The sequence below is a fragment of the Lutzomyia longipalpis genome, chromosome 1, assembly GCF_024334085.1.
Source record: "Lutzomyia longipalpis isolate SR_M1_2022 chromosome 1, ASM2433408v1".
NCBI classification, from domain to species: Eukaryota; Metazoa; Arthropoda; class Insecta; order Diptera; family Psychodidae; genus Lutzomyia; species Lutzomyia longipalpis.
Window position 1 is genome coordinate 48,923,378 of NC_074707.1, and position 16,427 is coordinate 48,939,804.

The following is a 16,427-nucleotide window of genomic DNA, read 5'->3' on the forward strand; positions in this document are numbered from 1 at the left end:
CGCGACGCTTCATTTCATCGCTTCAACAATTTCCATGTTGTACATGAGAATTTTTGTCTGTCTACTAAACAATAAAGAAAGATTGGAACAGAGAGGCGAATTATGCAATAGGCTTGAAAGAATTGAAAGAAGAAAGTGCAAAGATAAAACGGAAGCTGCACATGGTGTGTATTTTATTCATTCGGGAAGTTTTCTATCACAATGCCACCACATAATTCACCATAATCAGATAACGCACACAGACACGGGATGTTAAGACACACTGCACTGATTGGGTGAATCAGAAGGATCTTCCCGCGACGTTACACTCACTTTATGCACGCACAAAGGGAGGGGGCAATAAGAACCAACCGGGGGAGAAAAAAGTATCTAAATTGTGAAGAAAATGAGCACAGAATGAGGGGAATTTTGCATCCTCCGCGTTAGACAGAGATCATGGAAGATTTTGCTGTGACTCCACGTAATCCCATCGCGCAACTAACATCCAATTCGCAAATGTCTCACTTGCGATCTTACAGGGGGGGTCACACACCAACCACCCACCCCCGCAATCGCGAGGAGACACTACGGGATGCCTTTGTTGCGCTGTGTGTGGGACAACGATGGCACAATAATGAATCTTAATCGAATAATGAGACAATATTCCACCAACGATCTCATTCCGTGCGGCGTTTTCCCGCGCGCACGATGGCCCACAATTTGATGATGATGTGCGGTGCAAAGTGCCCAACGTCTGTGGCACACGAGAGAATCTCTCTCACGTACAATTTGCTCCACAAGTAGCCGGATATTTAATCTGAATTCACGCTAATTCCTCATCTTTCCAACCCCCTTTTCCTCCTTCAGCTCCTCCTCATTCCTCATTCTCACTTTAAAGTCTTTTTCATTGGCAAGATCTCTACATGGTGGCGCAAATCACGAGTTCAATCACATTGAGCGCCATCCCGGGCACTTTGCCCTTCCGCATCTACGTGCCCACAGTGGACTCACGGGCAGCCCAATCACAACCACGCCGAGGGTGTGCCCATTCAAACATGTGACACATGTTGTTATCACAAAAGCCCCCAACCCGGTGATCGCACCCAAACTTAATCCCAAATAGCTCTTTTATGGAGCTTAAGGAAGGCACACACCATACTACATTCCTCTAAATCAAGGAAAGCTCTTACGGGGGCTTATCAGTCAGATGGTCTCCTCTTTGCTTGTACTTTGGAGTCATTTCTTGAACCATTTTTGCGCGCTTAAAATCAATCAATTTGCGCATATTTTTCCACGGATTAATTTGCACTTTAAGCACAACCACGCGATTTTCTTTTCCTCCACTCTGTGTAATTTATTACTTGCTGTGTGTCTTGACTTAATGGGGCGCTTCTTAAGTGAGAAAATTAATTGGGAAGCGCATGAGGTTTATAAGGAAGTTGGGGTAGAAAAGCTCTTTTCAAGGCATTTATGTACATAGTAATATTTTCATTAAGAAGAAAATTCATTTTGTTAAATGGAAATAATACGGAAATGAGAAATTTCTTGGAAAATTTAATATTTTGTTTGATTAACGTTGTCTCTTGGTTTAGAGTATGAGACGTACTTGTAACATACTTGTAACATGAAACATAGTTGAAATAAATCAGTTCACGTTCAACCTTCGAGCATTAAACATCTCAATATTGGCGACGACGGGATTTTTTTTTCTGTACCGCGTGTGTGAAGAATGAGTGTAGAACGTGCGGAGCAAGGTGGTGCGGTGCCACGGACGGCACGCGAGGCCCCCATAGGAGGGCCTGGAGGATCGTTTTTTGGGACGATTGAGCCTTTCGTACCAGAGGAAGGGAATGATTTTGAGGACTATTTGGAGCGTATGGATCATCTGTTGGCGTTTAATGGCGTCGCGGAAGATTCTAAGAAATGTTCGGCGTTCATTTTCTTTGTGGGAAATGCATGCGTGAAAAAGCTAAAAGCAGCAATTCAGCCAGATCCTGTGACCAGTTTGACGTACAAACAAATGAAAGACATCCTGAAGGAGAAGTTTATGCCAAAGAAGAGTGTCACGGCGGAGCGTTTTAAATTCTATGGGAGAAAACAGGAAGAAGGTGAATCGATCACGGACTACGTGAGTGAATTGCAACTTTTGGCAAGTTCGTGTAAGTTTGGGCAATTCTTGAAATAAGCTTTGCGTGACAAGCTAGTTTGCGGAGTACGTTCATCAAGAATTCAAGCGAGACTGCTGGATGAGGACAAGAACTTTGATCAAACGCTTAAACTGGCTATAGCGATGGAGTTGTCGGAAGAGAACGTTAAAATGATGAAGCCTGCGAAAACAGTGGCGGCCATTAAGAAATCGAGTCAGAAGGAGAAAAACTTGGCACCGAAAGGGAAGAGTCACGGAGGCAATGGAATAAAGCCTCTAAAGAGCAAACTTGATTTCATTAAAAACGCGGATTCACCGAAGAATGTGACGGAGTTGCGGTCGTACTTGGGTTTGCTGAACTTCTATGGGCGATTTATACCTAACCTATCCAGTCGATTATCCGTCTTGTATTCCCTGCTCAAGAAGGGTAGTGCGTTTGTGTGGACGGATGATCATGAGAGAGTTTTTCAGGATAGCAAATCATGGCTGTGTGAGGAGACTCTACTAACACATTACAGAAGCGACTTGCCATTGGTTATTAGTGTGGATGCCTCTGGAGTTGGCGTCGGAGCAGTGCTTGCTCACGAAATAGAGGGAGAAGAGATACCAATCGAGTTTGCGTCAAGTTCGCTTTCACCAGCCGAGAAGAATTATTCCATTGTGGAAAGAGAAGCCTTGAGCTTGGTTTTTGCTATCCGAAAATTCCATAAATTTATTTATGGAAGAGAAGTCACCGTCTACACAGACCACTCGAGCCTTCGTGAGTTGTTTGGGAAGCTAAAGAGATCAAATGCAGTGGCCACGGCGCGAATTGCTCGTTGGTCACTTTTGTTGGGCATGTATGATCTAAAAATCGTACATAGAAAGGGTTCGGATAACGCAAATGCTGATTTTTTGTCTCGATTCCCACAAAAGATAGAGACAGGAATAGTTGATGACATGGTTAATTTTTGTGATGTCGTTGGGGATTTGCCCGTGTCAGAAAAAGAGGTTCAGCAAGCATCACAGAAAGATCGCATTATACAAGAACTTATCCATTGCATCACAAATGGATTTCCGCAAAATTGCTCCGATCGAATGAGACCCTTCGCAAGAGTTAAATCATCTCTGCACGTTAAGAAGGGAATCGTGTATTACGGGAACCGTGCGTTGATTCCTGAGGCGCTAAGAGAGCCAATTCTAGAGTTGTTGCATGCGGGACACGAGGGTATAGTGCGCGTTAAAGCTTTGGCGAGAAGCTGCTGTTGGTGGCCAAAAATCGATTCTGATATAGAAAACCGAGTGCGAAGTTGCGAAGTATGCCAGGAACTTGCTCCTAGGCCGAGAAATCTAAACATTACTCCATGGGTCAAGTCAAACAAGCCTTTTGCAAGAGTTCATGTTGATTTTTTCCATTTGAACGGGAAAACCTTTTTCCTCCTAGTAGATGAGCACTCACAATTTGTTCAAGTGGAATTAATGTCCAGCACGGATGCGCTGTCGGTCATTAAGGTGTTGAGAAAATGTTTTATGATTTTCGGTTTGCCAGAAAAGCTGGTAAGCGATAATGGGCCACCCTTCACATCAAAATTGTTTAAAAAGTTTTTGCAAGAGAATGGCATTGAGCAAGTTACTTCACCACCTTACCATCCACCATCCAATGGTCTTGCAGAACGTAATGTCAAAACGATCAAAATTGCCTTGAAGAAATATCTAAGAGATGAGAAATGTAAAGGAGTATCGTTGAAAGTTAATCTCGAAAATCTCTGTTTCAGACACAACACCACGCCCACGACGGAGCATGGTCTCTCTCCTTTGCAGAGACTTCTCCAATATTCACCACGGACGCTCTTACACGTCCTAAATCCCAACACGAAGGAAGTCCCAGTGAGACACCGGAAGCTTAAGGAAGTTCCAGAAAATGCGGGGGGAAGTGAGGGGAGAAATGCGCCATCGAAGAAGCCATTCATGAAGGGTGATCAGGTGCTATACTACACAGGAGAAGAATGGAGAAGAGGATGTGTTGTAAAGAGAATTTCAAAAGTCGTGTATATGATAAATGTGGAGGGTGCTACGATCAAGTGCCATCGGGATCAGTTGAAGAAATATCATCGACGCTGGATTATTCCCGATGTTCCCGATAGGAATGATGAAGTCAATGAGAATACTTCGGAACATTCCAGTGAAGACGATGTTTTCTACAGCCCAATGAAATCTACCCCTGAGGTACCTCTACCGCGACGAAGCGCAAGGCTCCGCGATAAACCAAGGATAAACTATAAAGAATGAAATATTTTGTCAAAATGAATTAAACCCTAAAAGGGGAGAAAATGTAACATACTTGTAACATGAAACATAGTTGAAATAAATCAGTTCACGTTCAACCTTCGAGCATTAAACATCTCAGTACTGAAAGCTCTTAATATTCTTTGGCAGAAGAGTATTATAATATCCTTTTAATTAAAGCTTAAGAATCAAAGAAAATCAGGAGACAATCAGTGAGAGCTTTTTTGGGAATTTTTTAGCAAATCTTTCTCGTAGTGAAAGATACGAATTTATGTAAATCCCATAAATTTAATTCCCACCCCAGTGCTTATTGCGCTTCATGAAACCAAAACTCAAACAAAAAAATCCCACTAATTGCTTTAGCTAATTAACAAATTGGACATTTCATTGTAATTTTCCGCTTCTGAGCTTTTTCACGGTGGAAATGGCAAATTTTTCACTTTACCTGTGTCGTGGGGTAAAGCGCGTCAAGGTACAGATCACTGTGGGGTCGTCTGATGAGCCGTTGGCGCCTCAGTGTTTCAGAAACTGACTGCATTTTATTTTCTTAATTTTTTACACATTCATTTTTTTTAATTAAAAAACCCGCAAATATCCTCCAAAGTGCTGGAGAGATATAGAAACAAAATGAAAAAGCTTCCGCGATGCACACAGTGCAATTCCATCGATTTTACTGAGCCCAATCGCAGTCTAATCGACAACTTATATGAGAGAAAAAAAAAAAAGATTTATCAGCCTCACAATGAGGTAATGATGGGAGAAGAATCCCGCGAGGAGGAAGCATCTCGTGCATTGTTTCTCGCTCTAATTTTCATTTTTGCCATTTTTCCATCTCAACTCGTGCACCCGCTCTGAATCTGGAGCTTTGTTCCCCTTTTTCAGCGAAGGTGCTAAATTGTGCAGTACTTTGTTAAATGTTTACAGTTAAGACATTGGCATCGATTGAGAGCTTTATTTTTTCTTCTTCTCGCATCATTGCCAATTTATTCATCAAAGCCAAACAAAGGCTGCCTAAGAATCCACAGAAGTGGAGATTTCACGAGAAGAACTAAACAAGTATTGAATTCAGAAGAGAACTTTTTAACAAAACTTCAGGAAAATGTTAAAAAATAATCAAAAATATGAAGGAAAACTCATTTCTTTCGTGAAATTTTGCAAAAGAACGAGTTCGATGGGAAAAAGCTTTGATATCTATTCCGTAAATAAATCAGAATTAATGTAAATCAATGCATTTTCTCACCTATAACACGTCTTTAATTGCATAATACGATGTCTAAGCAATTATGTGAAATACTCCACACGCAAGCACAATTCTAATTGTGGGAGATATATCGAAAGGAAATCAATTGAAATGAGCTTAAGCAGTGGAGACGCCTGGTGCTCACTTTCTACTATGAGAGTTATTTGCACTTTATTCTAATGTTAATCACAATTTACTTACAAAATCTCATCCAAGAAACGCCAAATATCACGCACACAGCATAATTCTTAATATCCCTTCACGAAATCTCCGTAAAACTTCAAACAAATCACTTGAATTTGAATCTAAGACTATAAAATGGCACCAGAGAATAGAGAAGAAGCACAAATGTGGAAAATTTGGTGTTGACACATTGACTGATTCCGTGGAAATGAGCAAAAATGTGTGTAAAATTGTAAAAACAACGATTTTTTGACGAGATGTCGCTAATTAAAATCACGGATTTAGATTGTGGATCGACATCAACGATAACGACTACCGAAAAAAGACCCTGATAACACCCGCATGTTGCTTTCCTTCTCTCTAAAAAAAGAAACTTCCTTGTCGGGGAGGCATTTCTTTGGGAAAGAACAAAAAAAAGAAGAAAATCATATGAGGACAGTTACCTACCTCTTTATCATTTTATCAAAAGCATTCTTTTTCGCATTATTTGGCATCAAAAAGTGATTGATTTACACCCACAAAAGCTTCCTTATCGCCCCCCGCGCATGTATTACAGGAGTCATAAAACTATTCTTAAGCCCATTTTACTGATTTCTTCTTTTTTTTTTTGCTCAAAAATCCAGACTCTGGGAAATCTTTTGGCACAATTTCATTGCTAATCCATTGCCTGATCCGAAGATTTATTTGTGAGAGAAAATGCACCGCAATACGCTGAAATTGCTCATGAAAAACACAAAAAATACGTCAGGAAATTTGTGCAATTTGCTGCATTTTAATCTCACAAAAAATAGACGGATATAGAGATTTTTTTAATGGATAATTTAAACCAAAAATGCATGATTTTACCTTGATTGAGAAGCACAATGATGTATATATATATATGTATATATATATATTTAAAAGCTCCTATAAATTCAGACAACTACACGAGAACGTATTTAATTGAATACTCTTAGTTTTGATTTTTAAAGAGTAAGTAGACCCTGACCACGAAAGAAAATTCAACATGACGGCAATCAATTTTCAATAAGACTTCTTTGCGATATAATTTTTGATTTTCTGATTGATGATCTCACATGGAGATATCGCGCAGTGATTACAAATTTTATGGGCTGTTTTGTGATTGAAAATTTCAGGGGGTGAATGAGCATTGAATTGTTTAAAGTAATTTTATTGGGAATTCTTTTGGATCTTCTTTGTGAAGGATATAAAAGAATCTTTTAATTTTTATATTAGAGATTTTTTTTTATTATTTTAGAATTTTCTTTTGAATTAGAAAATTTCTCTCTCTCTCTCTCTCTCTCTCTGTCTTTTACTAGGCAGAAGTCAAGCAATTTTAAGGTGTAATAAGGTCCAAAGGATTTTTTTTTTAATAATCATCCACAAAAGATTCGTTAAAACAGCATAAAAGTAGGTAGTATTGTTAATATTTCACTTTGAGTGCAAAAAATAAAATAATTTTCCCAAATATGAATGAATTACAGTTAAAAGAAGAGCTTAAAAACTTTTAACACGTAATTTCAAGACTTTTGGATTGAGAATTGGCTTTGAAATTAAATTTTGAGAAAATTGCAAAGAATTCTTGAAAAATCTGTGTTGAATACTGAAAGTTTTTTTTTAATTCAGAATCTGGTTTCTCACGTAATTTATGCTTATTTTTTACAGTTAATAGATAGGTATAGAAAGCTCAGGATAATGGTGAATCAGGCAAAGAATCAAGTGCTTATTCTTCCATTAATTCTTCAACCCTTTCGCATTTGCATAAAACATAGAATCTTTGAAATATGATATCTTTTTAATTTTAATTATTCTATGGATACTTTCAGGGAACATTTCTTAGTGAGATCGTCTTCTTTTTTGTCTCATTTACGTCAATTAAAAGCATTTCTAATTTAAGATCAATTAAATTTATTAAAATTAAGGAAAATAAGATGTTTCAATTTCGCGAAAGGGTTAAGAAAAATAATGTAATAATTCTGAATATTTTATAGTTTAAATTCTCTTCAAGTTCTTCATTAAAACCTAAACACTCTAATGCAGCTAAAACCAATTTTATTAATTTACAGATTACACGCAAAAGCTCTCCTTTCAATTTATTTGTAACTAATTAAATTAGGACATCTTAAGACAAAAAATTTCCTTCTCTCAGACTTTTCCTGAAAAGGGCTTTTTTTAGAGCTTTTAAGAATGAATTTAAAATTAAAAGAAAAAGTATTTGAACGCAAGAAACTTTCCCAATAAATTGTGAATAAGATCCTTTCACAAATTACCACCGGCCAATGCATTCTGCCAAGAAACTGTTTATTCCCCCAAAAATATCTATTTGCATATCAAATATTGTTCTTTTAAATTTTACTCATACTGGCAGTCAATATTATTGTGTTTATAGCGACACAAGAGCAAACAATGTAAATTGCACACAAAATATCAAATTAATTTGATCAACATAAATACGTTTTTTTGTAATCTTCTTTTGAGAGAAGTCGGAGGAAGAAGCATGAATATCTTGTGACCCAAAAGACATGAAGACGGCGAGAGATGGGGAAGTACACGGGTTTTTGTCACGACACATTGTGCGGTGAATTGAAGCGGAATCGTGTGAAAATTAAATTAACAGCCACGATCTCATCCCAATCAGAAAAATGAATTTATTATTTAACTCTGAATGGTGCATGGGGAAATGGAGTCACAAGTTTTGCGCAAACTTTCATGATGACTCCCCCGTTGCCGTGCGTACGATTCTCCTCCGGGGTGCTTTATGAAGAAGAAAAGAAGTTTGGAGTTATTGTGACGAAAGCCATTTGGTCCGGAACACTCACATGATGTGATCGCATTACTCTATTCTAATGCAAATTAGCGACAATATTCTCACGTGAGCGCCATCAATTTCTGCGCTCAATAATGCATAGAGGCATGACTAAAAGAAGACTAAAAGTTCATTTGATTAGTCTGCGTGTGTGTTTGCGCGACAGGTAAACATCTTATCGGCATCGCCGAAAAACCGCCTCAGTCCAGTTTCTTTTGATGAAATTCTTTTCGGCATGTTTTATATTGTTTGAATTATAATTTCCATGCGCGAACACCGCGTGTTGGACGGAAGAAAAGGTAAAGCGCGGAGAGGTGGAAATTAAAATCCCATTGATTGTAATTTTTCAAAAAGGCTTGTTTTTTTCTTCGTCTCTCTGCAATGTCGGATGTTTATGATTGTTGCGAATCCAGTAAAAACCCACGTAAGAAGTCATATGATCCACGCGCGCTTTTTATTCCATCATCAATGTCCTCTGTGTCGTATAGCACAAGAGCTACACGTGAACACAGGTATAGGAAATTTATGATAAAGCTTTTTTTTTAAATTTAATGTTAGCTTTTGGGCATGATAATATCGGAAAATATCGTGACGAAATGGTTTTTCCAAATATCAAAATTTCATTTTAATAACATTCAATTCGAAGTCGTTAACGAAAAGGGTTTTCTTCTGTATTGATTTTTATTCATTCGCTATGCTTTGTTTTATAATTTTCATACAGATTTATGAACATTTCTTGGACTTTAAAGCATCTTTAAAGTCTTTTAATTATTGTTTTAGTTTTAAGTTCTTCTTAGAGCCCACAAAATATTCATTCACAGGCAAATATTGTAAGTTTAAGACTTTAAATAAAGCATATATTGCGAAAATTAAATAAAACTTTATCAATCTTCAATTGAAAGCTCATTGTTAGAGTTCTTAATAAATACTTGAGATATTGAATTCCCGACATATTTACATATTTTACGAGTTAAGATATAGTAGAATATAAAGAAGAAAATTTTGTTTTTAAAACACTGAAAAATATTAAAGAATTTTCATTATTCTACTTCCGGGGAAAATAGAGAAAAGCTTCAGGAACAATAAGTCTAAAAAAATCAATTCCTTTTGCAACAGAATTCCTTGCTTTGTGATTGTTTATTTTAAATATGTATTAGGGGGTACAAGAGCACATAAGACAAAGATTAGGCTAGAAGACGATTAACGAAAGTTCATAATATTATAAAGCTTTTGGAAAGAAAATTAAGCCTAGGAACTAATGGGTTAAAATTTGATCTGACGATATAATGTTCATTCATTTTCTTTTTATTTTAACTTATAGAAAAAAAAAGTTCTAACGTTAGATTTAACGTTCTAAATTATTTTAAAAGAAACTTTTTTTTAATGTCTTTCATATTAATAGTACAGAAGATTATTAAAAGAATTTGCCAAGTAAACGTTTAGGAAAAATTTTTAAAACTAAAGAGAGCGCTAGAGATTTTCATAAAAATTGATAAATTTTCTATTAATTTTTCAGTTTTCCTCAAAACTGTTTATTAACGTAAAAGATTCAATTTAAAAAATTTTCCAAATTTCCATCAACTTATAATGAAAATCAAAAGTAAATTGAAACGTTCTTATATCATAAAATTTGCATTCTTAAGAATTCTTTCAGCTCGTCGAGCTCCTTCACTAACAGCCACGTGCTTTGGAGTGATCTCAAGGGACCAAATATCAATGAACCCCTCGTGATTATTACTTTTTTTTTACGACACAACACTTTTTTTTGACCGCCAAAAAATAATTTCGCATTCAACTTGGATAACCCATTTTTTTCTCATTATGTCCAGAACGCAATCACGTGAGATATTTTAGCACTTGTGGTTTTTTTTTTGTACTACCTTTTAATTCACGGCAAAAGATTGTCATATTTGGAAGTACCGAGATGGGCGAAAGAGATGAAGATTCTCCACTCAGTGAATTGCTTGAGTTGCTTTCTTATCAGTGTGCCCATAATTGAAAGAAATGATGCGAAGAGCGCGTGCGAGTGGGATGGAAGACACACGCTAACAGACAGGTAATTCACCTTGACAATCCAAATCATTAATTTATAGCAATTCCATGGTGAAATCATATGATTCGTATCGGACGTATTTTTTTTTCTTTATCACCTTTTTTTGGAGAGTTTTCGGGCACCTCCTTATCGTGCCCACCTTTCTTATCATTCTTCAACAATTTTTTTTCTATCTTTCTTGAGAGAGAGAAAAAAAAATATGAGTTATTGCCAAGTGCATCGAAGAGAAATTTCATTTGAGCTTATCTCCGTGAGGGGCGGACCAGCAATGATAGCAAGATCGCGGCTGTCTTTCCACGCATATAAGAAAATCCCGCGCTGATGGCTTTTAATGAATTTCATACACGTGAGATTTAAATAAAATCCGCATTAAAAACCACAAAAAGGAGGGAGCAATAAAAATCAAAGTCGCGCATAGTAAATCACTTGAGGAGAACATTAATTGAAACACTTGATCTCAAGTATATTATTACATTACAATATTATCCACTTGCTTTCTTACACACAACTCCAATTTTTTCTTATTCTCTCTATTATTTCATAAATTGTATTATTATGCAAATTCTAAATATTCTTTAATATGAGATTTAGAATAAATTGCCCACCCGCCTGTCCTCCCGCATAAACAATTTGCTATGAACACAAATTATTCTCTATATGCGAATGTCTCCTTAATAGAATATTCTTAAAGAACATTTTTGCATACAAAATTCTCGTGAGAATTATTATAATTTTTTGGTCTTGATCTCGATTCACGTGCTAAAGAAAAGTGTTGTAAAAAAATGAGTAAAAAAAATATTAATAAATGACTTTATTCTCGTGCTTTTTCTTCAATGATAAAAGACTCCTTTTTTTCTGTATGCAAAAGCTCTCTTATGAAAAAGTCAATAAAGTCTCACAGGTATTTCAAGAACTTCTCACAACTCTCTCAATTTTTTTTTCTTAATGAAGTTGACAAAATGGAATTTTATTGTGGGAAACTGGTTTCTTAGCAATTTGACGCAAATCAAGGAAAAAAAAGATCAGTCTTTTAGTTAAAAAAAAAATAATAGAGAGAGAGAATTATTGTGAGAAAGAATTGTCGGGGATTTTTTTTTTTTGAAGAATTTACACGAAAACTTGTTCTTATGACGATCAGAATTTTTGATTTTTATTGTAGATATAGTAAAATAGCAAAAATATAAAATCTACTCAATCACTGTGAGAAGAAATGCTTTGAAGAGACGTCATGGAATAAATTAAAATCAAATGTTTTGCTTGTTTTATTGTTGCAAATGATATTGCAAAAATATGTTTTATGCGAACGTTTAAAAATAATTATCCATATGTTTGCTAAATGTAGATTTTAAGAGTCATTTAACCGTATATTAATTATGCAAATTATTACTTGTTAGAGGAAATTAATAAGGAAGAGTTATTATTTAATTCACCTAATATTAGTTTAACTTACGGATTTAAGGATTTTTTAAAGATTTTTTTTTTATCTCTAAGGAAATCATTTGCAATTCGTTAATGTAAAATTAACAAAATTCTAATTGATTGAATAAAAAGAGCATTATGTAACTACTGAAAGATTCTAAAGGAGTTTAGTCGCTGACATGTGGAAAATCAAAACAGAATAAGAAATCAACAAAGAAACTTCCTATTTTCTTGTGTGGTAGGTTAGGAAGAGTCCGCAAATATTTCAAGAGGAAATGTAGAAAATTGCATCAAAAATCGTATTTTTTGTCTCTTTAAATATTTCGAAATACGAAAAATGTTTTGGAGCATTCGAAAAGACAAAAATATGTAAAAAAAATTTTTTTTAACATTTTAGGGCAAATCTATGCTGGCATGAGGTGATCTCTTTAAAAAATCGTAAGTTTCTTTGGAAATTTTTTTTCTTTGTTCTTTTCGAGATCAAAGCAATGTACCAATAATTCCTCAAACGATAAACTTTTCCATATATCAATGACTACGTTACGTTAAATGGGGTCCGGAGACTTTCGTCTTCTGTGCACTGCGGCCCATACTGATATCAATGACTAAAAACCCTTTAGAAAAAAATTAGGAATTCCTGCTTTTAATAAATTTTCTAGGGCCTGATTTGTCTGACTGAGAATATCACTATCTTCTATTAAATAAAACACCTGGGAAATCTTTCATCTTCTTCGCTATGATTTCTTTTCATTAAGTATTCATTAATTAAAATATTTGTTTTACAACTTTGCAGTACTTGTAAAATTTTGACATGTAATGTTTCTTCAAGAATTTGTTGTTCCAGAAAACAGACAAAAAGATCATTAAAGAACCCTGGAAAATTCATTTTCCTTAAAAAAGAATCACAGCTAAAAAACGATTAAAGAAAGAAACAAATTATGATTTATTTTTTACCGAATATCAAAAATCTTATAACTGACGACTTTAAGAAATGATTTTTAACAGAACCAATCCCAATGTCATCCAAAAATTCTTGCCATAAATCTAACAATATAAACAAAATCATTAATAATATTTTTTTGAAACTATTTTGAAACTAAAAATTCTATCGAATCCACCAATTAAGAAAATTATAATTCCCCCCAAATAAAATTGTCAAATTTCCCAACAAACATAGAACTTTTTACGGGGATTTTTCTCAGCATAAATTACACTCTGAATGCGAATAAAAAAATTAAATAAATTGCTCAGCAACATGAAATGGCATTAATGGGGCATCAAGGGGGGAAGAAAAACATGTTCAATGTCTTCCCAAGAGCTGGAAGCAGTTTCCTCCAGATTTCAATGGTGGAGACATAAAAAAAACATCCACCGCGTTGACTGACAATGATTTGATTGTACTCACCAGAGTATTCTGGTAGCCCCATCCTCCTTCCTTGCCACCCTTTGCCGGGAGTGGACTGTCCATCTTTTGGATCTTCACTGACATATCCAGTTGATCCTTCTCGTCCTTAATCTTCACAAGTGCCATTTTAGTGATCTTCTTGCTATCGTTCCTCAATGTTTTATCACACAAAGTTGATTAGTTTTTTGTTGTTGTTCTTTTTGCAGACGACGTATAAAAAGAAAATGTCTTCTTAACTTTACATGATCGCGAGATCTCTACGAGACTTTTAAAAAAAATCGTGTCGTGTGTCTTTTAAAGGAAAATAAATTAAAAAAATTAAAATTCTGCTCTACTTTGTTTCCACCACTTATCACCACCGCACTGACAACTGATCTTGTTTGTTTATCAAGTAAACTTATTGACAAAATATTTTGTTAATTATCACACACAGAGAAATGCTGCAGAGGGGAGAAATAAAGGAAAAATATTATGTTGTGTGTATGTGCTGGAGGATAAAGTTGGATATTATGGTTATTTACACAAACTTGGCTTGTGAGATCATCGACTGCGACCGGATGATTATTTGATTATGTGTCTCACACCACACTTGCGCGCGATCTTCCGCTCGATCGCCACTTTTTCGTGTGAAATTCCCAAGAATTTTGCTTTCACGATGATGCCATCAGTTGAGGTAGGTTTTTCCTCCAATAACTTGTCATTTAATTATTATTGGCTCTTTATTGCTGCTGCAACTCCACGCCTTCAAATATCAATTGCCTTTTGCATGTGATCACCTATAGATTAGTGATCATTAGGCTGTGTGATCAATGGAGAAGGAAAAAAACTCCCATGTGATGCAATTTTGCATTGGAGATCAATTTTTTGTGTGAGCTTTTCAATTTGGGTAAAAAAAGATGATCAGTTAATCAAATATATCGCGAGTTTGTCGTGATTTGTAATTTATGGACACAAAATACGATCACGGTGACACTATAAATGATTGAGTACACAGTTAATTGCCTGGAAGATCACCCGGCTTTTTTAGCACTCACTCTTGGGGCTCTTTAGCAGTGCTTTTCTGCTGATCTCAACACAATAATTATAAAGAAAAAAAAACCTCCTCGTGTGGAAAATTCCTTTGTGACGGGAGAAAATTCACAACACGGAGATCAACAAGGTTTGTCTGCATCAAATTTCACAAAAGTTGCACAAAAATTCTTTATCACAAATTAACAAAACACACAACACACTGTTTGAGCTTGAAGAGATGAAAAATTGCATGAAGAAGCTACAAAGTGCCACTCATTGGTATAGTATTGTCTTGTTACTCAATAAATCACATTTTGTCGATCGGTATGCGATTAGCTCATAATATATTGTTCACAATTTGTACAGCTCCACACTTCTCGACAGAATACACAAGAGTTTTTACACACTATTACTGGAAAGCTCGTCTCTCTTTTCAGACTTCACACATCACCCGGGAGAGACTGATAAGCACTCGAGAGAATTTCACAAAAATCCAATAAAATTTAAAAATATAAAAATTAACTTGAAGATCAATCAGAAGATCATGAAGATCTGCGGAAGATCGTTCAACCGGCTTGACTTTTTATTTCTTTCGTTTTTTTTTTTCGGAAGTTGTCTGGCATCTAATCCAAAGCCTTTTGGAAAAATGAAGTGGAGGAGAGTTCCGCCGATCGTCTACACCAATCGTCTTATCCCCACTCTCACAACAAGCCTCATGTAGCCTTTGGAGTACCCGTCAGCTGACTCTCTTCGCCACAAAAGTGGTGTGGCCCCAACACTTGCAATGTTATTCATTTTTTTTTTTTCACTTTATCAAACACTTCGTCACTATCGCATTTTATTCTCAACACCGCGTCGTGAAAACAGAGAAAAATACTTTAAAAAAAAAGTTGGAAAAATTCTAAATAGACACTTCTCTCTCACACACATCCCCAAACACTCCCCACTACTTTTAAAATTCACAAATGAAGCACGGATAATTGCTTATTTACATAGAAACACGCACAGAATGGAAAAATAAAGTAATATAGCACCGTGTACTGTACTAGTGTAATGTACAAGGAATTAATTCGTATTATACCCTACAAAATATTTAATTACATCTTGACCATCTTTTCTCACTTTTTTCAGTTACATTTTTTTACACCTTTTAAAGGTTTTAAAAGGAAAAGTAATTTTAATTAGAAACAGATTTTAATTAGAAATAGTTCTAATTGTTCAGAAGATATTTTCTGAAAAAAAAATCAATTGAATTTTGTAACTCTTTTCTATGTTATTTTTGTGAGACAGTTAAGTCAATCGGTTAAAACTCAAAGAGTCTAGTACGGAACCACTTCTAGTACGCAATGTAGTGGGTTCAATTCCCACCTGAATAAAAAAAATTCTTTACCTTCCTGAATGCTCGCGCCCTTAAGAGAAAATTCCTCAAAATTTCTTTCTCATTTTTACGTAATGTAAGGTCGAAGGGATATGTGGCCTTGAATCGGAAAAATCGGGACAGTCATAAAGTCAGTAAAGGCTTTAGGGAAAGTTGGAAATATAACATTTTCTAAGGAAATAAGACAAATAGATCCTAGAAAAGATTGTAATGTGCAAAATTTCCTAATCTGCCTTAACCAGTTTAGTTTATCTGGTTCGGAAAATACGATTTAGGAGCTTTTTCTAAATAATTTCCTGACTTTATTTATCCCGATAATTCAAACTTAATTAGGGATAAGTAGCCCATTAAAAACGGCATTAAATGAGCCTTAAAATGATATAAAATTTAAAAATAAAACTCAAAGTCCTATAAGATTTTTCCCATAATACCAAAAATCTTATAACTAACGAATTTTAAGAAAAGATTTATATCAGAATCTACCCCTTTGATTCGATTTTGCTTTCATATTTGCTAAAAACCCCAATTAATTCCGCAGAAGG

The 16,427-nt window shown here is 35.4% G+C and overlaps 2 protein-coding genes across 2 annotated transcripts in view; both read left to right on the forward strand.

The window, feature by feature from the left end:
* LOC129787983 (protein Peter pan) overlaps window positions 1–16,427 on the forward strand; it is a 1,185,971-nt gene that overhangs the window by 1,154,124 nt on the left and 15,420 nt on the right. The gene's annotated exons all lie outside the window — the stretch shown is intronic.
* LOC129788030 (uncharacterized) lies at window positions 1,639–4,488 on the forward strand. Its single transcript, XM_055823997.1, has 2 exons — window positions 1,639–2,138; window positions 3,880–4,488. The coding sequence occupies exons 1-2, from the start codon at window positions 1,709–1,711 to the stop codon at window positions 3,966–3,968; spliced, it is 519 nt and encodes a 172-aa protein (XP_055679972.1). The 5' UTR covers window positions 1,639–1,708; the 3' UTR covers window positions 3,969–4,488.

Bases quoted from the DNA above. Each gene is read 5' to 3' on its own strand.
- LOC129788030 (XM_055823997.1), top strand. From the start codon at position 1,709: ATGAGTGTAGAACGTGCGGAGCAAGGTGGTGCGGTGCCACGGACGGCA. The intron at 2,139-3,879 runs GTAAGTTTGGGC...TCTCTGTTTCAG, and splicing joins GCAACTTTTGGCAAGTTCGT to ACACAACACCACGCCCACGA.